Raw genomic sequence first — 24147 nt, forward strand, 5'->3', positions numbered from 1 at the left:
CTCTGTATGATACAGTAATGGTAGATACCTGGAGTTATACATTTGTCCAAACCCAGAGTATATACAACACCAAAAGTGTACCCTAATGTAAACTGCAGATTTTGGGTGATAAGAATGCGTCAACTTAGGTTCATCGACTGTAACAAATATACCACTCTGATGGCACGCTAATGGAGGATGCTGATAATGGGGGAGCAGGTATATGGGAAATCTCTGGACCTTCTCAATTTTGCTGAGTCTAAAAGTGCTCTAAAAAATAAAGTCTATTAAAAATACTTACATAGACAGATTTATTAAATCATTTCTGCCATGAAAAGACTTGGGTTTATAAAATACAACATTCTGACATGCATGTCTAAAAATAGCAGTGATCTTATCTTATAATTCGTGATGATCATTTACAGACTCAGGTTCTCAATTGTACAGCTCTGTCACATCTGGGCTAATTTTTATGCACTGAATAAACAGCATTTCATATTAACATAGGTTCACAACCAAGTGCCATAACTTACCACTTGTTTGGTCTTGGGGAAGTTCCATAATATCTTATGCCTCTCAGTTTCCTCATCTATAAAATGGAAGACTATAATGGTATCTACTTCACTGGGTTGTTAGAAAATTAAATGAAAGAAGATGGTTGGGGGCTCAGCAAAGTGCTTAGCCCCTTAGTATTAAGAAATACTAACTCCTTTTGTTATGATTAACCACCAACCTAATGCCAGTAAATCTCCTTTATTTTTACCAATATCACATGGAGTAATCAGAGGAGAAAGGATGGCATCTTCAAGAATGTATAGGAGGGACTTCTGGCGCAGTGGTTAAGAATCTGTCTGCCAATGCAGGGGACACGGGTTTGATCCCTGGTCTGGGAAGGTCCCGCATGCTGCAGAGCAACTATGCCCGTGCACCACAACTACTGAGCCTGAGCTGTAGAGTCCGTGAGCCACAACTACTGAGCCCGCATGCCGCAACAACTGAAGCCCCCGCGCCTAGAGCCTGTGCTCCACAACACAAGAAGCCCGCACACCGCAACAAAGAATAGCCCCTGCTTGCCACAACTAGAGAAAGCCCGCGTGCAGCAACAAAGACCCAACACAGCCAATAAATAAATAAACAAATAAGTTTATTTTTTAAAAAATGAATGAATAGGAAATGTTTGAAATTCATTACTTCAGTGTAGAATTTTTACTGAGTTTCAGGATTGTAGTCAGACTTACTCAGTATAATAAACCACTAGATGAATTACTTATCACCATATCCAGAAACTGTAATTCTTCAGTGTATGCTTCTTCATCTGCATTTGAACCACCTAGCTGTAAATAGGCCTCAAAATAAATAACCAGTTTTTCCCCCTAAGAATTCAAAATCTACTCCCTGGTTGATTCTTTGATACAGAAAACTCTCCAAAGTTGATTTGCTGATGATAACAAATTTATTTTCAGGAATAATATTCCTGATCTAATATGAGGTAATAAATAATTCAGAATCTTCACATTATCAGGAAATTACATTTAGGAGATCAACTGGGGATCTGTGTAATGACAAGCATTCACCTTGCTCGAAGACTGCTACTCGGCATTTAATCTTATAATATTCCCTTCAGGGTGTACAAGACAGCTTGCTGGAAAATAGAATGACTCTTGGCTGTATTCAGAGAGAGAACAAAAGAGAGAAGGCAGGTAAAGGACTCAGCACCATGGAAATGACATTTAGTTTCCATTCGAATCCTCAAGTACTGAACTTTTAAAAATCTTCATTTGAAGAAATTCTGAGAAATTTGTCAAGAGTTGGAACAAAACAGGATATAACCTGCCACTTAAGATAGGGTGCTAAAAAAAAACGTTAACAATTGTTCAGCCTAAATGGTTGGTGATGAGTGTTTGTTTCACTATTCTTGCAACTCTCCGTACGTCTAACAATTTTTACACCAAAAATTTGGTGGAGGAAACCCGTTGCTAAAAAGTTACGGAAAAAAATTCTGTACAGTTTTCTCTTTTGACACAACAAATATCTATTTACTCTTCTCTTGGAAATAGTATCTTTTCTGCCACAAAACCCATGTACTCTGGGTACATGTACTCTGGCGGGAGAGCTGAATGCATCACTTGGGCCTCCACAGCTTTACCACAGAACAGTCAGCGTAAGTCTGTCTCCCTGGCCATTTTGACTGGCTCAGAGATGGGCAAGAGACTAAATTTGGACCAATCAGAATGAAGCCCAGGATTTTTGTTCCACAGTTATGGGAAGAGCCTTTCCCTTTTCCTACTGAACAGGAATGGAGGAAAGAAGAAGGCTCATAGCTGAGAGTAATCGCGTTAGGACCACGATCAGAGTGTTTGCCGGAGACTAAACTCAGTACCAAGGAAACAGTTGATAGAGAGACACACACACACAGAGACAAACGTGCACACACATGCACACACACACACACACACACAGAGAGATAAAGCTACACCTAAAGCCAAATCTAGTACTTTTCAATTATTTGAGACGATAAATGTCACTGTTTGCTTAACCTAGAATGGGTCTGTTTTTCTGTTGCTTGCAAGTGAAATTATCCTTACAGGCAAGACAAAACAGTCTGAGCAATGATTAAAGGAGCCCATTTTTTACCTCATATGCTGACACTCTAAGAGCATTATTGTATCATTTGCTGCTGAATGGAGAGGAAAGCTGGTTCCTAAGGACCCCCTCAGCCAAAGACGCACAAAACATCTGTTGAAGTCATGAGTGACTTGTTAGTGAAGTTCAGCAGCAGTAAAGCCGTCTTAAAAACACATCTTTTCTCACCAGTGGGTATTTATATAATTAGGGTCAATTACAATTTAGAGTTTCTGGGGCATGGGGCTAGATTACAGTGACATTTAAGAGCTCTGCTAAATTTTCCCATTCATCGTGAAGATTTCTGGAGTAACTATGTTGTAATTAAGTAATTTCATCTTTTCATTTTTACTTTAATTTTCTTCTTCAGGCTTGGCAATTACCCACTACTCCAGGGTACCTTCCTTTAGAGGGAAAAAAAAAAGACCATGGGATTTTCAACCAATGCTTGGATGAGGTTCTGCTGCCTGCTAAGTGATGAATGCTGATGTGTACAGGACCCTTGGAATGAGTTGCCCAAACAAGATTCTTTCAGCTCCACAACTGCCCCATGCAAGGCCTTCCCCCAAAGTATTACCTTGTCTGAGTGTGTAATCAAAACCAAAACAAAAAGTGAAACCTGACAGTATGATTATTTGGCATCCTTTACACAAGAGGTAGTTTTAAGTAGCCCCTAGAAAATGCACAAGCAAAGCCTGTTACTTGCCTGTGGGTTTTACATTTGCCTCACTGGTACAAGTTTTATGAAGATATATACCTTTTGAGCTTTATGCAAGAGAGAGGAAAGATAACTCTCATTGGATCAAGCTATTCCAATTGCATTTACTTCTAGCAACAAAGTATATCACATCCATAAAAAACAGCCAGAGGCCTTTAAATTTCAGGTCAATAGCACTTGACTATATTATATGTTCCCAAGAAAAGCTATAACAAGTTGTGCTGATGTTACAGAATATTCAGCTTTCTCCGAAGAGGGAGCAGAAAGGGAATAATGATCATGATGACACCAACCATCATCAGCCTCGGATAAGTAAAGACTCACTCCATCCAGGCACCCAACCCCTTGGAGGAAACGTATTATCAGCAACATTTGAAAAAAATGAGAAAATAGTAAAAAAAAAAAAAGTTGGTTGTGTGGTCTATTATCATCCAGCTGATGGGTGGAAGAATCAAAATTGAAACCCCATCTCACTGATTCCCAAGACTGCATTCTAAATTATAGTACTAGTGGGCTTCCCTGGTGGTGCAGTGGTTAAGAATCCACCTGCCAATGCAGAGGACACGAGTTCAAGCCCTGGTCCAGGAAGATCCCACATGCGTGGAGCAACTAAGCCCGTGCGCCACAACCACTGAGCCTGTGCTCTAGAGCCCGTGAGCCACAACTACTGAGCCTGCGTACCGCAACTACTGAAGCCTGCATGCCTAGAGCCCGTGCTCGGCAACAAGAGAAGCCACCGCAGTGAGAAGCCCACACATCACAACGAACAGTAGACCCCGCTTGCCGCAACTAGAGAAAGCCCGCGCGTGGCAAGGAAGACCAAACACAGCCAATAAATAAATGAATAAATGTATTAAAAAAAGAAAAAATTATAGTACTAGTGTTACAGCCTGAGCATGAGCACATTTATTCTAGTTTCTGACTCCATAGATGACATCCATGTGTGTTGCAGGTAATTCTAAAACCATCCTTGATCTAGTCTAGACATTTCTAGTTAGAGATTCCTTCAACTAATCTTAACCTTGTCCAGCCTCTGGGTCACTGCTCATTCCATTTCTTTTACCTGACATAGCCTTTCCATTCCTACCTACAAAAAACTTACCTGTATCTCAAATGCCTGTTACTCCTTCATTCCACAAGTATTTCACAGGTGCTGACTATATGCAAGGCACGATAAACACACAAGTAAGAGTCAGACATGGCTCCTTCTCCGTATGCTACATAATAACAGGGCAGACGATACTGTTTCTGAATTTATGAAGGCATTCCAATGCATTCCAAGAACAGCTAAGATTCACACTGACTCTAGAAAATATGTTCCAAAGATAACCAACTAGAATAAAGGTAGAAGACTTTCATTTCACAAATGCCAAACATGTGTCAGATATTTCCGTATGTATCTGAATTAATCATTAGCTGTATGACGAATTGTGAATGCAAGCATATTAACATATTCATTCAAAAACATTATTGCAACACTTACACTGTTTAAGATGCTCCATTAGGTACTTGATGCCGCACAAAGATGAATCAGACCATGTGAAATAAAATCTGCACAAACGGTCAAAACAATGGCAGCACTTTATCTTGGGAACTGCAAAAAAAAAAAAAAAGATGAGGGTATTATGACATCATTTGTTTCTGGATAGTGAAGAGACATGTCTGCAAAGGATCCCTTCAGCCCTAAAAGTCCACATTTGGTGAAGTTTTGCAGCACCCCGAGGGTAGGAATTGGATGGTGGTAGACATCTTTATCTCAGCAGCTAGCACTGCACCTGGGAAACAGTAGTTTCTCCAAAAATAGTTGGATAAAAAGGTAGAGACTGTGGCCTCATGGACTTTCTAGTCTAGCAAACTGCTAAAGAAACAAAGAATGTTGAAGTGTTCAAGCTACTTACATTTCTAAGCTTTAATTACCATTGTACAGTCAATTTAGCGAATTAAAATACATACACCCAATAAAAGGCTAATCATAATTAATATAAATTTTGCTTATAATGAAGGGTATCATTAGCAAATCATCAATGAATGTCAGAAAGGGAAGACTCCTTGCGGTATTATGAATAAATATTTTAAGAAAAATAAAACACATGGATGAGAAATATTCCAACCTGTTTCCAGTTATTAAGAACAACTGTTTTGAATGGCAATTTGGAATGATGTGCAATGAGACAAAGGATATTACTCATTTTAGTCAGTGTAGCAGTTGGCAATAATCTATAAAAGCATTGCAGCAAGGATGTGATATCAAATCCATGTAGAGTCAAAACTGCAAATACCGTACAAAAATGTGTCAAACATACTGAAATTGTCACACTTTTCTCCCTGTTTTGCTATCACTGACTTCCTCCTTTGCCTTCTCCAATACTGTGAGCTCCTTAACACAGAGACTGCATGATGTTTACCACTAAATGTCTAGAAACAAGGGAGGAAAGAAGTCACAACTTCACTCTGAAAATTAATATAGTACTAAATCTGCCTTCTTATCAACCAGTATGTTCGCCCTCAGGAAGCAGCAACTGAAGAACTGGTGAAACAAAAGACCAGGACAAAACATAATGCCTTTCTCCAGAGAGCACAGGGAACCTATGAATATTAGCAATAATTAAATACATTTGGTATATATCCCCAAACTGGCCAACGCCACTTGTAACTGGTCTGATCCCAACTGCTTCTTTTCTTTACGACTTTTTATTTGGAAATAGTTCAAGCCCACGATACGTTGCAAGAGTAATATAAGAAATACTTCTGTATATCCTTCATCAAGTATTCACATTTTGCCATATCTATTTTCTCTCTCTCAACACACATGGTTGCACACACACACACACACATATGCATGCACACACTCATTGTCGCTATCCTCATCATTTGTGTCTAGCTATTCCTTATGGTAGGATGGCTTGGGTATTTCAGAAAAGAAGAATGAACAGTTTTATCACCCCTGCAAAACAGAGTGAGATTAAGTCTTGCATGAGATGTATTCAGTACCTTGAGTAAAATCATCTCCCTGAAGTGTTTAGTACAGTGGACAGTGGGAAATACAACCAGAAAACAGGTGGTAAAGACCCTAAGGATTCTAGATGTTATCTAACAGAAAATAAAGAATCATTGAAAGATTTTTTGAGTAGGCTTGCGATCAAATACAAATGTTATTTTTCCAAGATAATCTGGGGATGATACACCAAAGACACAACAGAAACAAGAGAACAGTGCCAGGAAAATAAAACGAGTTCAAAACACAGAGAGTTAAGCATAAACATAATGAAACTGGATTCATCCTATTCCTATAACAAAATAAAGCTAGAGAGGTTTGAAAAGTCATTGGCCAATAACATTTAATATAAATATACTCAAATAGCACATATTTCAATTAATTAGGTTTCTAGAGGACTAACGCGGTACTTGGACTTGGACATTAAATCAATATTGGCCTTACAGACACTCCCCATGTTCTTCAGTCCTCCATTCCAATCCCTCCCCTCCCCCCCCCAAATCAATACAAAAAGCTTCTATCAGCCAAAACGGACTGTACTATTTAAGTGGAAATAGCAATCTAAATTGTAATTGTAAATGTCTAAAGCTTGTAGTCTGGGGATTTTCCTAATGGGAATATTTGATGTGACTTTTTGTTATTCTTATGGTTGTGTTCATGAGTGCATCACAAGGGTGGTTTAAAGGCTTAAGTGCCATAAATTAGATTTTCTTTGAGAAATCATGTCCTTGACATATTTTTTCATTATCTGAGAAGAATGAAACAGATTTTTCGGTTAATTAGTACTAAGGCATGCATTTTGCATTAGCATTAAGTTTACCAAAACGGCTTTAAAAACTTGAACAGATGGCAGAATTATAATAACTTTTGCTTATGATTTAGGTTAAGAATAAGTGTCAAGAGAACTCTCCTCCTGCCTAACTTTTCCGTAACGTTAATGAATTGAATAGATATGATGTACTGCTTTTCTCACAGAGGTGTAAACAACTCTGTCTCACCTTCGATGAATATAATGAGCTGTGGAAATACATTTCAGTATTATCCATCTAGGGGGTAAAGGGATTTCCCAGGGTTTAAACATCAATCCACACAGAAACAATTCTAAAGCCTGAACATTAACTGAGTAGGATCGAGCATGGGTTGCAAAGATAGAGTCTCCAGGGGCCTGGCAGGTAGAGTAAATGAGTTGAGTTGACTTGCTCTAAGGATGATAGGGAAGAGTGGGGATCGCAATAAACTGGGCAGAGCAAGCATCATCCAAAGGCTGTGGACTGTCGGTCCAGTGAGTGACTGTCGGTCACTCACTAACTGCTCTCATGCGTGGACTGCAGACCTTGTACAGCCAGAGGAGGAGATTCTTCCAAAGCACAAAATCTAAATTTTGCGTATGAAGTCTCCCAATTAAAACTGTGGCAGCTATTTCATATTTTCTTTAAAAAAAAAAAAAAAGTAAATAAATAAAGCCAAGAGGACCAGGAAAAATAGTCTGTGGGCCTCCAGTTGGCCATGGATAACATCACTCTGCAACCCTGGATGGGCAAGGACAGATATCGGTAATTGGTGTTTATGGTCAGTACTATGGCTTATGTCATGCCCAGTCCTTATTAGGAACTCAGCCCGAGTGAAACACTTTAAGTTAGTACGTTCAATCTGCTTTACAGCTTGGTTTTCAAAAGTAAATTGTGGTGAAAAATGCATGAATTCTAACGACTAGATCACCATGATACCCTGTACAGATGATCTTGAGCTCAGGGACCTCCACTGTGCTCAGCTAGCTCTTCATCCTCCCTTCTTGACTCCTTAAATTCTCTATAGTGCCTATGCTAAACTCTCACCCCATGTGTCTTAAAAGTCATTAGTAACTGATATTAGACAATAATGAGAGATTGTGCACATTTTCCTAGCCTTCATACGCTTTAACTGCACTGCAGCACTGAATATCTTATCTCCCTAGGTCTCTCATCATCGACATCAAGCTTCCCAAATTTCGCCACTGCACTAAATTCATCCTTCTTTCTTGAACCTTCTCCTCCTGATCTCTCTTATATTACCTGCTTGGTTAACTTCTCTCTCTGACTCTTCCTAGATCAATTCTCTCCTTACACTGTGATTTGATAATAAAGGGTAATGAGCACTACCCATCGACCTATTTTTCACGGACTTCTTTTCGCCTAATAAATGGAATCTTCTAGCCTTACGCCCTTTTTCTCAGGTAAAGATTTCATTCACTCCTTGGTTTTCACCCTTACTCTGTTCAGGACGACTCCCAGATCAATCAATATGTTAAAATTCAGATCCCCCAAATCCAGGTTTAAAACCTTAAAGAAGGGGGGAAGAAGGGAAGTGGAGTGGAGATGGAATAATAGTAACAATAGCAGCCAACATTTATTGACCTTTTCCTTTGAGTCAAGCTTACTTAATGTGCACTATATGCACTACCTTATTTAATTTTCACAAAACTAGAAGATAGGTGGCGTTTTAATGCCATTTTATAGATGAGCAAACTCAAGATGAAAGAGGTCAAATTCCCTCACAGTTGTCACATGACTAGGTAGATCCAGGATCCAAATATTGGTCCAGTCTTAGCCACCAGGCTCATCTTCTTTACCTCCTACCTGTAATGAATTGATAATTTTGGTAGATCCCACCTTGACTTAGTAACTTGCTTCTTCCACTCTGCTGCAATCCAGAACCATCACCCCAGTCACACCCTTCAAGACTCCTCTCTTTTGGACATTGCAATAATCTCCTAACTGTTCTTAATGTCTCTAGTTTTTTTCTCGTCAAACCAAATTTTCACACTTATGATCTTACTAATATCCAGCTTCTAGCAAGTCCTTTAAGGAAAAAAAAAAAGTGTGCTTCAGTGGAAAATGATGCACACCTATTCCTGTTCATTGTTCGAGCTATTTTACAACTCTATAAGTTATTGGTAACCGACAGTAATGCAAATATTAGACATGAAAATTACGTCCTGTCTGGTAGAGGTTTAACTGACTTCCTCCACACTCCATCCAGCCTCATTACCTGCAGAAAAACCAGTTTGGACTCCACTTGTACATTCATCTCAATATTCCCATTCTATAAATGTTACTTTTTTAAATTCTCTTTTGAACTAACTACAACATCTGTGGGGTCCCTTATGAATTAACTAAAATCATTAATACACTGTTATTTTTATATATGTATGACAGTCAAGATTTTATCTATTGCCGAAAATTATTTTTTTTAAACGTCCAGCTTCTCACAGGTTCATCCTTTAGTCAAAAGCTTTCAATGGGCACCACTAACCAAATGAATTAAGTCCAGAGACCTCACCATGCAGTTCAAACCCAACATTATAACTACTCTACTCTGTCAGCTGTATAGTCATTCTACTTTTCTCACCCATTCACACCCTCCCATATAGGCCAAAGGCAATCCCTTGGGTCCCAGATACACATTTCACTCTTGCAGTTTTCTTCCTTTGTTGATGCTAATTTTTTCACCTGAAATGTGGTAAAAGTGTTCGTAGAGTGTTCAATATAAATAGCTGCTATGGATGCTTTAGACCCATGCTTCTAAACTTTTTCATGGAAATAATACAGGCAAACAAAATTACTATTTGCTTCACTAGGGTGAAAGAAAGGGGAGGAGGAGAAAATAAAGTGGAATGACAGAAGCAGAGATTTTATAAAGTCTCACGCTTTATCTTAAAAATGTATACAGATTTTTTTTTATCCACTCCATAATATAACATAGGATTCCCTGAAAGCAAATAAGTCCACTCACAAATATTATACTAAAATTGACATTCCAGGAAGGTGATTTACCTAAACCTGTGGATTTACAGACCCAGGTGAATTACTTTACAATGTGGAACTTTACCCCGTCCTCCCAGAAAACAGGGATAGTTAAGAAACCCTCCCCTACCCTTCTATGAAAGATCCACCCTGCCATGCTTCATCAGGATTCCCTTATATACCTGCCGCTATGAAACGCCATGACCCTTTCCATTTCTTTGAGATGTTCTTTGTTAATGAGTCTTCTTCTTGCGCAACAATCTGAATAAAACTATTTCCTTAATTGCCCAGTACATTATGTCTTTGACACATGACATTCCAAAGAGTATGCCCTACTTTGAAAAGCATATGACTTTACCTGATACCTTTCAAGATTATAAATGTGGAATCTTGTACTTAATGGCATATTAAATTATGATAGTAGGAACAAAAATCCAAACTTTTTGTGGTTCTGAAAGATTTTTCTCACCCCACCTCCACTAAAATTAATAAACTGAAATTAAATCCTTATCCTACACCATACACAAAATCAACTCTAAATGGATAACAGATTTAAATTTTATATCTTAAATGGTAAAACTCCTAGAAAAAAGCATAGGGAAAAATTTCCATGACATCAGTCTTGGCAATGATTTTTTCCATGTGCTACTGAAAATGGAGGAAACAAAAGTAAAAATAAACAAGTCGGACTTCTTCCACCTAAAAAATCTCTGCACAGAAACAAAACAAAACAGAAAATCAAGAAAATGAAAAGGCAACCTACAGGAGAAAATATTTGCAAACCATATATCTGATAAGGGGTTAATAGCCAAACTCTAAAAGGGATTCATACGACTCTAAGGCAAACAACAACAAAACAATTAAAAAATGGGCAAAGGATCTAGACAATTTTTTCCAAAGAAGACATACAAATGACCAGTAGATATATGAAAAGATGTTGAACATTACTAATCATCAAGGAAACGCAAATAAAAACCACAATGGGATATCACCTCACAACTATCAGGATGGCTATAATCAAAGGGTCAGCAAGGATGCAGAGAAGAGGAAACTGTCGATGGGAATATAAATTGGTATATCTATTACGGAAAACAATACAAAAATTAAAAAATAGAACTAACATATGATGTAGCAATCTCACTTCTTGGTATATATACAAAGGAAAAGAGATACCTGTATTCCTATGTTTAATGCAGCATTATTCACAAACGACAAGAATGGAAACAACCTAAGTGTCTGTCAAAATATAAAGAAAGAAAATGTGGCATGTGTATATATATATATATACACACACACACACACACACAAAATGGAATATTATTCAGCCTTAAAAAAGAAGGATTTCTTGCCATTTACAACAGTATGGATAAACCCAGAGGACACTTTGCTAAGTGAAATAAGCCAGACACAGAAGGATAAATATTGCATTATGTCACTTACATGTGAAATCTAACAAAGTTAAACTCATAGAAACAGAGTAGAAGGGTAGCTACCAGAGGACAGGAGGTAGGAGAAATGGGAGATATTGGTCAAAAGGTACAAACTTTCAATTATAAGACGAGGAAGTTCTACAAGTATCGGTTCAAGATGGTGGAGAAGGACGTGCTCTCACTCCCTCTTCCGAGAACACCAGAATCACAACTAACTACTGAACAATCATCGACAGAAAGATACTGGAAATCACCAAAAAAGATACCCCAAATCTAAAGACAAAGGAGAAGCCACAGTGAGATGGTAGAAGGGGCGCAATCACAATAAAATCAAATCCCATGACTGCTGGGTAGGTGACTCACAAACTGGGGAACACTTATACCGCAGAAGTCCACCCACGGCAGTGAAGCTTCTGAGCCCCACGTCAGGTTTCCGAACCTGGGGTTCCAGCAATGGGAGGAGGAATTCCTACAGAATCAGACTTTGAAGGCTAGTGGGATTTGATTACAGGACTCTGACAAGACTGGGGGAAACAGAGACTCCATTCTTGGAGGGCACACACAAAGTAGTGTATGCATCGGGACCCAGAGGAAGGACCAGTGACCCCAAGGGAGACTGAACCAGACCCACCTGCTAATGTTGGAGGGTCTCCTGCAGAGGCGGGGTGGGGGGGTGGCTCTGTCTCACCATGAGGAAAAGGACACTGGCAGCAGAAGTTCTGAGAAGTACTCCTTGGCATGAGCCCTCCAAGAGTCTGCTATTAGCCCCACCAAAGAGGCCAGGAAGGCTCCAGTGTTGGGTCGCCTCAGGCCAAACAACCAACAGGGAGGGAACCCAGCCCCACCTATCAGCAGTCAAGCGGATTAAAGTTTTACTGAGCTCTGCCAACCAGAGCAACAGCCAGCTCTACCCACCACCAGTCTCTCCCATCAGGAAACTTGAACAAGCCTCTTAGCCTCATCCACTAGAGGGCAAACAGCAGAAGCAAGAAGAACTACAATCCTGCGGCCTGTGGAACAAGAACCACATTCAAGAAAATTAGAGAAGAGGTAAAGGCAGAGGGCTATGTACCGGATGAAGGAACAAGATAAAACCCCAGAAAAACAACTAAATGAAGTGGAGATAGGCAACCTTCCAGAAAAAGAATTCAGAATCATGATAGTGAAGATGATCCAGGACCTTGGAAAAAGAATGGAGGCAAATATCGAGAAGATGCAAGAAATGTTTAACAAAGACCTGGAAGAATTAAAAAACAAACAAACAGAGATGAACAATACAATAACTAGAATGAAAACTACACTAGAAGGAATCAATAGCAGAATAACTGATGCAGAAGAACAGATAAGTGACCTGGAAGACAGACTGGTAGAATTCACTGCTGTGGAACAAAATAAAGAAAAAAAAATGAAAAGAAATGAAGACAGCCTAAGAGACCTCTGGGACAACATTAAATGCAACAATATTCACACGACAGGGGTCCCAGAAGGAGAAGAGAGACAGAAAGGACCAGAGAAAATATTTGAAGACATTATAGTCGAAAACTTCCCTAACATGGGAAGGGAAACAGCCACCCAAGTGCAGGAAGTGCAGAGAGGCTCATACAGGATAAACCCAAGGAGAAACATGCTGTGACACATAGTAATCAAATTGGCAAAAATTAAAGACAAAGAAAAATTATTGAAAGCAGCAAGGGAAAAACGACAGATAACATACAAGGGAACTCCCATAAGGTTAACAGCTGATTTCTCAGCAGAAACTCTACAAGCCAGAAGGGACTGGCATGATATACTGAAAGTGACGAAAGGGAAGAACCTACAACAAAGATTACTCTACCTGGCAAAGATCTCATTCAGATTCTAAGGAAAAATCAAAAGCTTTACAGACAAGCAAAAGCTAAGAGAATTCAGCACCACCAAACAAGCTCTACAACAAATGCTAAAGGAACTTCTCTAAGTGGGAAACACAAGAGAAGAAAAGGATCTAAAAAAAAAAAACCCAAAACAATTAAGAAAATGGTCATAGGAACATACATATCGATAATTACCTTAAACGTGAATGGATTAAATGCTCCAACCAAAAGACACAGGCTTGCTGAATGGATAGAAAAACAAGACCCATATATATGCTGTCTACAAGAGACCCACTTCAGACCTAAGGACACATACAGACTGAAAGTGAGGGGATGGAAAAAGATATTCCATGCAAATGGAAATCAAAAGAAAACTGGAGTAGCAATACTCGTATCAGATAAAATAGACTTTAAAATAAAGAATGTTACAAGAGACAAGGAAGGACACTATATAATAATCAAAGGATCGATCCAAGAAGAAGATATAAGAATTATAAACATATATGCACCAAACATAGGAGCACCTCAATACATAAGGCAACTGCTAACAGCTATAAAAGAGGAAATTGACAGTAACACAATAATAGTGGGGGACTTTAACACCTCACTCACACCAATGGACAGATCATCCAAACAGAAAATTAATAAGGAAACACAAGCTTTAAATGACACAATAGACCAGATAGATTGAATTGATACTTATAGGACATTCCATCCAAAAACAGCAGATTACACTTTCTTCTCAAGTGCACACAGAACATTCTCCGGGATAGATCATATCTTGGGTCACAAATCAAGCCTCAGTAAATTTAAGAAAACTGAAATCATATCAAGCATCTTTTCTGGCCACAACGCTATGAGGTTAGAAATCAATTACAGGGAAAAAAATGTAAAAAACGCAAGCACATGGAGGCTAAACAACACGTTACTAAATAACCAAGAGATCACTGAAGAAATCAAAGAGGAAATCAAAAAATACCTAGAGACAAATGACAATGAAACCACGACGGCCCAAAACCTATGGGACGCAGCAAAAGCAGTTCTAAGCGGGAAGTTTATAGCTATACAAGCCTACCTCAAGAAACAAGAAAAATCTCAAATAAACAATCTAACCTTACACCTAAAGGAACTACGGAAGGAAGAACAAACAAAACCCAAAGTTAGCAGAAGGAAAGTAATCATCAAGATCAGAGCAGAAATAAATGAAATAGAAACAAAGAAAACAATAGCAAAGATCAATAAAACTAAAAGCTGGCTCTTTGACAAGATAAACAACATTGATAAACCATTACCCAGACTCATCAGGAAAAAGAGGGAGAGGACTCAAATCAATAAAATTAGAAATGAAAACGGAGAAGTTACAACAGACACCCAGAAATACAAAGCATCCTAAGAGACTACTACAAGCAACTCTATGTCGATAAAATGGACAACCACGAAGAAATGGACAAATTCTGAGAAAGGTATAACCTTCCAGGAATGAACCAGGAAGAAATAGAAAATATGAACAGACCAATCACGAGTAATAAAATTGAAACTGTGATTAAAAATCTTACAACAAACAAAAGTCCAGGACCCGATGGCTTCACAGGTGAATTCTATCAAACATTTAGAGAAGAGCTAACACCCATCCTTCTCAAACTCTTCCAAAAAATTGCAGAGGAAGGAACACTCCCAAACTCATTCTATGAGGCCACCATCACTCTGATACCAAAACCAAAGATACTACAAAAAAAGAAAATTACAGACCAATATCACTGATGAATATTCTATTCATTTATTTGCAAAAATCCTCAACAAAATATTAGCAAACAGGATCTAACAACACATTAAAGGATCATACACCATGATCAAGTGGGATTTATCCCAGGGATGCAAGGATTCTTCAATATATACAAATCAATCAATGTGATACACCATATTAAAAACTTGAAGAATAAAAACCATATGATCATCTCAATAGATGCAGAAAAAGCTTTTGACATAATCAACACCCATTTATGATAAAAACTCTCCAGAAAGTGGTCATAGAGGGAATCTACCTCAACATAAAAAGGCCATATACGAAAAACCCACGGCAAACATCATTCTCAATTGTGAAAAACTGAAAGCATTTCCTCTAAGATCAGGAACAAGACAACGATGTCCACTCACACCACTATTATTCAACATAATTTTGGAAGTCCTAGCCATGGCAATCAGAGAAGAAAAAGAAATAAATGGAATACAAATGGGAAAAGAAGAAGTAAAACTGTCACTGTTTGCAGAGCACGTGATACTATACATAGAGAATCCTAAAGATGCCACCAGAAAACTATTAGAGCTAATCAATGAATTTGGTAAAGTAGCAGGATACAAAATTAATGCATAGAAATCTCTTGCATTCCTATATACTAATGATGAAAAATGTGAAAGAGAAATTAAGGAAACACTCCCATTTACCATTCCAATAAAAAGAATAAAATACCTAGGAATAAACCTACCTAAGGAGACAACAGACCTGTATGAAGAAAACTATAAGACACTGGTGAAAGAAACTAAATATGATATCAACAGATGGAGAGATATACCATGTTCTTGGATTGGAAGAATCAATATTGTGAAAATGACTATACTACCCAAAGCAATCTACAGATTCAATGCAATCCCTATCAAACTACCAATGGCATTTTTTACAGAACTAGAACAAAAAATCTTAAAATTTGTATGGAGGCACAAAAGACCCCGAATAGCTGAAGAAGTCTCGAGGGAAAAAAGCGGAGCTGGAGGAATCAGACTCCCTGACTTCAGACTATACTACAAAGCTACAGTAATCAAGACAATATAGAACTGGCACATAAACAGAAATACAGATCAATGGAACAGGATAGAAAGCGCAGAGATAAACCCATGCACATATGGTCACCTAATCTATGACAAAGGAGGCAAGGATATACAATGGAGAAAAGACAGTCTCTTCAATAAGTGGTGCTAGGAAAACTGGACAGCTACATGTAAAAGAATGAGATTAGAACACTCCTTAATACCATACATAAAAATAAACTCAAAATGGATTCAAGACCTAAATGTAAGACCAGACACTATAAAACTCGTAGAGGAAAACATAGGAAGAACACTCTCTGACATAACTCACAGCAAGATCTTTTTTGATCCACCTCCTAGAGTAGTGGAAATAAAAACAAAAATAAACAAATGGGACCTAATGAAACTTCAAAGCTTTTGCACAGAAAAGGAAACCATAAACAAGACAAAAGGACAACCCTCAGAATGGGAGAAAATATTTACAAATGAATCAACAGACAAAGGACTAATCTCCAAAATATATAAACAGCTCATGCAGCTCAATATTAAAAAAACAAACAACCCAATCCAAAAATGGGCAGAAGACCTAAATAGACATTTCTCCAAAGAAGACATACAGATGGCCAAGCAGCACATGAAAAGCTGCTCAACATCACTAATTATTAGAGAAATGTAAATCAAAACTACAGTGAGGTATCACCTCACACCAGTTAGAATGGGCATCATCAGAAAATCTACAAACAACAAATGCTGGAGAGCATGTGGAGAAAAGGGAACCCTCTTGCACTGTTGGTAGGAATGTAAATTGATACAGCCACTATGGAGAACAGTATGCAGGTTCCTTAAAAAACTAAAAATAGAATTACCATATGATCCAGCAATCACACTACTGGGTATATAGAGAGAAAAACCGTAATTCAAAAAGACACATGGAGCCCAATGTTAATTGCAGCTCTATTTACAATAGCCAGGTCATGGAAGCAACTTACATGCCCATCGACAGATGAATGGATGAAGAAGTAGTGGTACATATGTACAATGGAATATTACTCAGCCATAAAAAGGAACAAAATTGGGTCATTTGTAGAGACGTGGATGGATCTAGAGACTGTCATACAGAGTGAAGTAAGTCAGAAAGAGAAAAACAAATATCATATATTAATGCATGTATGTGGAACCTAGAAAAATGGTACAGATGAACCGGTTTGCAGGGCAGAAATTGGGACACAGATGTAGAGAACAAATGTATGGACACCAAGGGGGGAAAGTGGCAGGGGGTGGGGTTGGTGGTGGGATGAATAGGGAGATTGGTATTGACATATATACACTGATGTGTATAAAATTGATGACTAATTAATTAGAACCTGCTGTATAAAAAAATAAAATAAAATTCCAAAATTCCCCCCCCAAAAAAGATGAGTAATTTCTAAATACCTAACATACATCATGATAACTACACTTAAAAGTTATATATTATATACTTGAAATCTGCTAAGACTGTCTTAAGTATTCTCACTAAATACACACAGAAAAAAGGTAAAGGTAACTATGTGAGATGACGGATATATTAATTGGCCCGACTGTGGTAAGCATCTAATAATTTATATGTATATCAAAATATCATGTTGTATACCGAAAAATTATGCGACAATACAATTTTTATTTATCAATTACACCTCAGTAAAGCTGAGGGGAAAATGTGACTACCAAGGCTACAACCATAAGAAGAACTACCTACAGAGGAATCATTGAGCAGGCCAGGCATTGCGGAGGCTGGGGAAACAAGTGGGCAGAGATCCTTTATAAGATCCTTAAGATTTCTGAAAATTAAGATTGCTAGAAACAGACACTAGTTTTCATTCCTCCTTCTTTCAACAAATATTGTTAGGACATAGATGAGGGGCTGGCAACTAGAGATATAATTTGTTCAAGGGAAAGCTATGGGATCTTTATTAAAGCTTTGAAATTCAAACCAAAGATAAGGTTCAAAGGATGAAGATGGATGTGGAGGTGTGGGGAGATGCTTCAGGGCTGCTACAAAACATCAAAACATTCTGAGAACAGGATGGAAAGAGCATAAGTTACAGAAACAGCAAAATATGTCTTGCATTAAAAAAAAAAAGTAAAACCTTAAAATATGCAGGAACTGGGTTAATATTCATTAACTCACTAAATCCTTAAAGTAACTCTAAGAGCTAAGTACTATTATTATCCCCACTATAAAAAGTAACACAGCCTCAGAGATGTTAATTAACTTGCCCAGAGTCTTGCAGACAGTAAGCAGCTGGGCTCTCCAACTCAAAACCATATTGCAATAATGCCTCCCAACTGCTCCCACAGGACTTTAGGAAAGGGTATCCACATAAATTGGAATCTGGAATTGGAAGGGAAAGAAAAAATAAACAGGAGGTCAGACCGCCTATGCTTCACCAGGGAGTCTGAACTTCATCCTGAGGCTATGGGAAGACAAGCAAAGACTCCAAGAGAAGGCAAAGAATAAGTGGGGACCTGGCAATGGATACTCCAGTACTGGGTGGACTAACAATGGGTCCCCTCCAGAGCACCAAAATGAATTAGAATAAAGGAGAAGGCAAACCACAGGTTAAATTCCTCCAGTAAGTCCAAAGTAAGAAAGAATTTGCTTTGAGGGGTACCAGAATATGCCACTCCAAAATAGGCCTCTTTGGCATGTGGATTATTTGGAGCTAACTCCGTTCGAAACTAGCAGACTCAGGAAAGCTCCAAAAAATGGGGTTGCAAAAATGTAAAGGAGATTTACATATTATAAAGGAAATCTCCATTTGTAAAGATGCCTCCCTCTCCCACACCTGGAAGAGTTGCACTCTTAACCACTCTTATCAAGGGAGAAAGCACAGACTTACATCTTTATAACAAACCTTAGGAAACAACCCTTGTTTACCCTACTTCTCCTGGTCAGTTTCCCATGACTTGCTTTCCCCACCAAAAAGCCCAAAACCCCTTTGCCTTCAGTCTAAGATGGTATGTACAAGTCCACGTTCTAACCAGCACTCTGAGTTTACTCATCTCTGGGAACTCCCAGGTTTTACATGTGTGATGCACATGTTAGTAATCTGTTTATTTTTCTCCCGTTAATCTGTCTTTGGTCAGGCTCATTTACAGGACCCCAACTGGAGAAACTAAGATGAGTAAAAGAAAAGATTAGTCTCTCCCTAAGCTTTAAGATAAGGAAATATTCAAAACATCTTTAAACACCTGTGAAAAATCAAGTCTGAATTCTGTGCCACTAACTACTATAGTTACTTGAGGGGAAGAAGAAATGAGTTCTTAGGGAAGACCTAGCAAAAGCATCCTACCAGTTCTAAGGGCCATCAAGGTGTAGGAGGTTGGTTCACGCTTCAGGGCATGCCAATTAAATATGACAACTACTGCAAATTAGTGGGTAACTCAGTGAGATATTTAAATACCTTGCTTACTGGATTACTGCCACTGTGGAAGACTTTTCTCTCCCTTAAAAAAAAAAAAAATATAGTGTCTGGAGAGACAAAGTGTAAAATACAGTAGTTATTTTTCCTCTGCCAAGGTGGGAGTATTAAGAAACTTGACGTATTAACTTTTATTTAGAAGTCTGAAAACTTCAAACAAATGAATAGACTACCAAACTGAAAACAATTTTTATGGCTTTAGATTTAACACACTGTTTTATATATAAATACTGCTGAAACCTTAATGAATTCTAATAAAATTATTTATTGTATCACGTTTTTCTTTCACCCAAGACACAGAAGAAAAGGAAAACGAAAGACATATACTCCATCAACTCTAAGATGGCACTGACTGTAAAAAACACAGTGATTTCAAAGAGGCTAAAAATGGAAAAAAAAATGTGCCTCTTAGAATAAAAAGAAGTGCAATGTTCTGATCACAGTCATCAGTCTTGCTGATGTGGAAGTTCTTTCACTATAATAAAATTCAAGATTTTTCAGTAAGGTAGTCTGTTCATATGTAAGAGACCCTTTTGATGTTTCAGGAGTCCAGCAAAAACAAACTTCAAGACATACAGAAAAGAAACCAGCCAATATCAGATACTGTTCAGCATGAAGACTGCACTCATGGTAAACTAAATCGAGGAGGTACTTTAAGGGATAAACTTGGCTTTAAAAATGTGACTACCAAACTACCATACAGTACATGGCAAGATGTAAAGCATGTCAGTGTATAATAATTTAAAGTTAAGAACACTGCTTTCATACAAATATAAAGTAAACATGTCAAAAATTAATTTACATTATTAATGAGGGAACCAGCAAGACGGCAAGGTGTACCAGAATACACCACCCCAAAATAGGCCTCTTTGGCATGTGGATTACTTTGAGCTAACAGACTCAGAAACAGCTTTAAAAACAACAAACAGGTTTTCCTTTTGTAAAGGAAATTTACATTTATAAAGAAAATTTCTGTCTGTAAAGGTGTCTCCTTCTCCCATACTGGAAAGAGTAAGACTCTTAGCAATCTTATCAATGGAGAAGGCACTAACTACAACATGCTTAACAAACCTTATTAAACAACCCTTTTCTACCATATTTTTCCTGGTCACCTTCCCATAACTTGCCTCCCCAAACTCCTTTTTTTGTTTGTTTTAGCCTAAGATGGTATATAAACCCAGGTTTTAACCACCCCTTTGGGTTACTCGACACTGGTGCTCCCATGTATACATGTGTAATGTTGATGTTAATGAACTTCTGTTTGTTTTTCACCTGTTAATCTGTCTTTGGCCAGGCTCATTTACAGGGCCCCAGTTGGAGAACTTAAGACTAGTAGAGGAAAAGATTTTTTCTTCCCTTACAATTGTCATACTGGTTTCCTAACTTAATAGAAAGCTATGGTGATCTAAAGTATGGTGATCTACTATGGTAAGCTACAGTATGGTTATTATTTTAAGGATACATATATGTGTAGCTCAGCAAAACAGAACAGAGAATCCAGAAATAAACCCACACATTTATGGTCAATAATTTCAGCCAAGGTGGCAGGTACTGCAATAAATAAAATACACTTTTATTCAACAAATGGTCCTGGTACAAATGGCCATCTTCTGGGAAAAGAAATAAATGTCAACCATAATTTCACTCCATATACAAAAGATGACTCAAAATTAATTCTAGATCTAAGCAAGTAAGCTAACACTGTAAAACTTTCAAAAGGGAGGAAGTGAAAGATTTTTTGTTTTTTTTAAATTGAAGACATTTTCGATTTCTTTTGGGAACTTTACCAATTATTTGAAAAATCGGGACAAAAATTTCTTTTGACTCATTTTGATCTGTTGAAATTGAACTTCTTATGTCCTGAGGTGGTTGGCTAAGAATACCACCAACAAGATATGTGCCATCGTCTTCCATGGTGTTCAACACAATGCGGGAGAAAAATACTACAGGTGGATCCAAAGAGAAAACCTTCCACCACATTCTCCGTTCATCCTTAATTTTCAGCATTTAAATTCTTGGGGGGAAACGTTCTCCAAGGACTACCCTGTAGGTAGTGGCACCCTAGCAGGCAACGTAATACTCCTCTGTACAGACATGATAAAGCAGGAAATCAAAAGCAGGGATAGACATATTCAAGCAGTAAAGGGATTTTCAATTCATTTAGCTGAACATTCATTAATAAGCCCTTCTACCAATAATTTAGTCCACATTAGACATATCAAAACCAGTGGCCAGAAAAGCTATAGCTTTAAGAAAAAAAAAACAAAAAAGTCTGACTATGGAAGGTTATCACAAGGGATATGTGATTTAAGAAAAGATTTGAAAACCTCCCATGAACACATCTCACCTCACCATTAAAAGATACAGGCTCTACTGTCTTATTTAATCCTCATAAAACTAAACACATGTGTATTAAAAGATATTAAGTTAATAGTTCATATAAAAGTGCAAAGGAGCAAATACCCAAGTGAACTCTTTAGAATTCTCTGCAAAGCCTTTACTGGGAACGACTTCAATATCCAGGCAGTTGGATATAGACTCCCCTTTTCTCCCTTCCTGTATTTAGGTAGTTCTCAAATGCTCAAGTGCATAAGAATTACTATACAGTGTCACCTACCAAAACCACGAATACATCACGGGCCACTAAGGAATTTCCAAGGAAATCGTGAAGAAATGTGTTTCTCAAGCTTCTGTTCATTATTTTGTCCCTAATGAGCCTTTTTAGACATTATTTTCTTACCAGCTCCCCTAAAGTTTTATTACCACAGATTTCCTGTGCATGTGTTTATGTACTGTGTATATATCATTTATACATGAAAAAAGTAAGATGTTTATTGTTTCCCCAAACTAATTTTCACCCACTAACAGGTATTATCACCCCCACTGAGAATACATGACCTAACATGATCTCTAGCTTAATGCATGTGATCCTCACATAACTTCAATGGCTTCTTTCAAAGAAAAGTCTATTTCCAAGAGACTTCTCGTTTGGGTATATATATTGAAATTTGTTTTCTTCACACTAGTTGTTTCTAAACTTTTCTAATAAAGCACATATTTGTAGTGAAGAAGGAATGCACACTCTGAAGATGAAAACCACATATGTACATACTCAGCAAAGGAGGAAATGTATTTGAGCTTTGGCATCTTAAAACATTATGTGATTTGGGAAAGAACAGCCTTTTTAGCAATGATCCTGGAACAAGTGGATATCCACATGTAAAATAATGCAGTCGGGCTCCTACCTCACACCATATACAAAAATTAACTCAAAATGGATCAAAGGTCTAAATGCAAGGGTTTAAACTATAAAACTTAGAAGAAAACATAAGTAAATCTTTGTGACCACAGATTAGGCAATGGTTTCTTAGATGTGACACCAAAAGCACAAGCAACAATAATAACAAAAATAGATAAATTGGACTCCATCAAAATTTACAAGTTTGTGCTTCAAAGACACTATCAAGAAAATGAGAAGACAACCAGAAGAATGGGAGAAAATATTTGTAAATCATATATATGATAAGGAATCTGTGTGTCATATATGTAAAATTCTTACAGCTCAATAAATACATAGACAACCCAATTTTTAAAAACAGGTAAAGGATCTATATCCTGTTCTCTAAACACAATAAACAAATGACCAGTAAGCACAGGAAAAGACACTGAACATCATCAGCTATTAGAAAAATGCAAATCAAAAGCACAATGAGGTATCACCTCACACCCATAAAGATGGCTATAACGAAAACACAGTTAACAAGTGGTGACAATTGGGAGAAATTAGAACCCTCACATACTGCTGATGGTAATGTAAAATGGTGCATGCACTTTGGAAAACATTCAAGTATTTCCTGGAGAGGTTTAACATAGTTACCATATAATCCACCAACTGCACTCTTACACATATGTCCAAGAGAAACAAAAATGTTTGTCCACACAAAAATTTGTGCGTGAATGTTTATAACATTATTCATAGTTATTCATATTTGCCCCAAAGAAGAAAGAACTTAAATATCCATCAGTTGATAACAGACAGATAGAATGGAATATTATTAGCAATAAAAATAAATCAAGCTTCTGATACATCCCACAACTTGGATGAACCTTAAAAACATGATGCTAAGTGAAATAACATGCACCAAAGATCACATATTTTGTGATGTCATTTATATGAAATACCTGGAATAGGCCAATAGAAGCAGAAAGTAGATTAGTGATTGCCTAGGGATGGTGGGGTTAGTGAGAAATGGAGAGTGAATGCCAATGACTATGAGGTTTCTTTTGGGGGTGATGAAAATTGATTGTGGTGATGGTTACACAACTCTGAATATACTAAACACTATGAAATTGGACACTCTAAATGGGCAACTGGTATGGTATATGAGTTATATTTCAATAAAGCTGTTACCTAAAAAGTCAGAAACCAAGGAAAAAGAAACAATCAGATTCCCAGATCCTCTTACCCACTCCCTAGAACCAGGGGACTGCCATGCCTCTACCCT

General features: G+C 37.7%; 1 protein-coding gene across 39 annotated transcripts in view; it reads right to left on the bottom strand.

The window, feature by feature from the left end:
• The window catches only part of FHIT (fragile histidine triad diadenosine triphosphatase), a 1451597-nt gene that overhangs the window by 490540 nt on the left and 936910 nt on the right, over positions 1-24147 (bottom strand). For 2 of the 39 annotated variants that reach the window (XM_067755027.1, XM_067755029.1), the window contains one exon: positions 4803-4913. The exons of the other annotated variants lie outside the window; for them this stretch is intronic. In XM_067755027.1, the coding sequence (XP_067611128.1) occupies positions 4803-4821 (19 nt within the window). In that variant the 5' untranslated portion in view covers positions 4822-4913. The remainder of the gene's footprint in view (positions 1-4802; positions 4914-24147) is intronic. 39 annotated transcript variants of the gene reach the window in all.

Source organism: Pseudorca crassidens, chromosome 10 (genome assembly GCF_039906515.1).
Source record: "Pseudorca crassidens isolate mPseCra1 chromosome 10, mPseCra1.hap1, whole genome shotgun sequence".
Taxonomy (NCBI): domain Eukaryota; kingdom Metazoa; phylum Chordata; class Mammalia; order Artiodactyla; family Delphinidae; genus Pseudorca; species Pseudorca crassidens.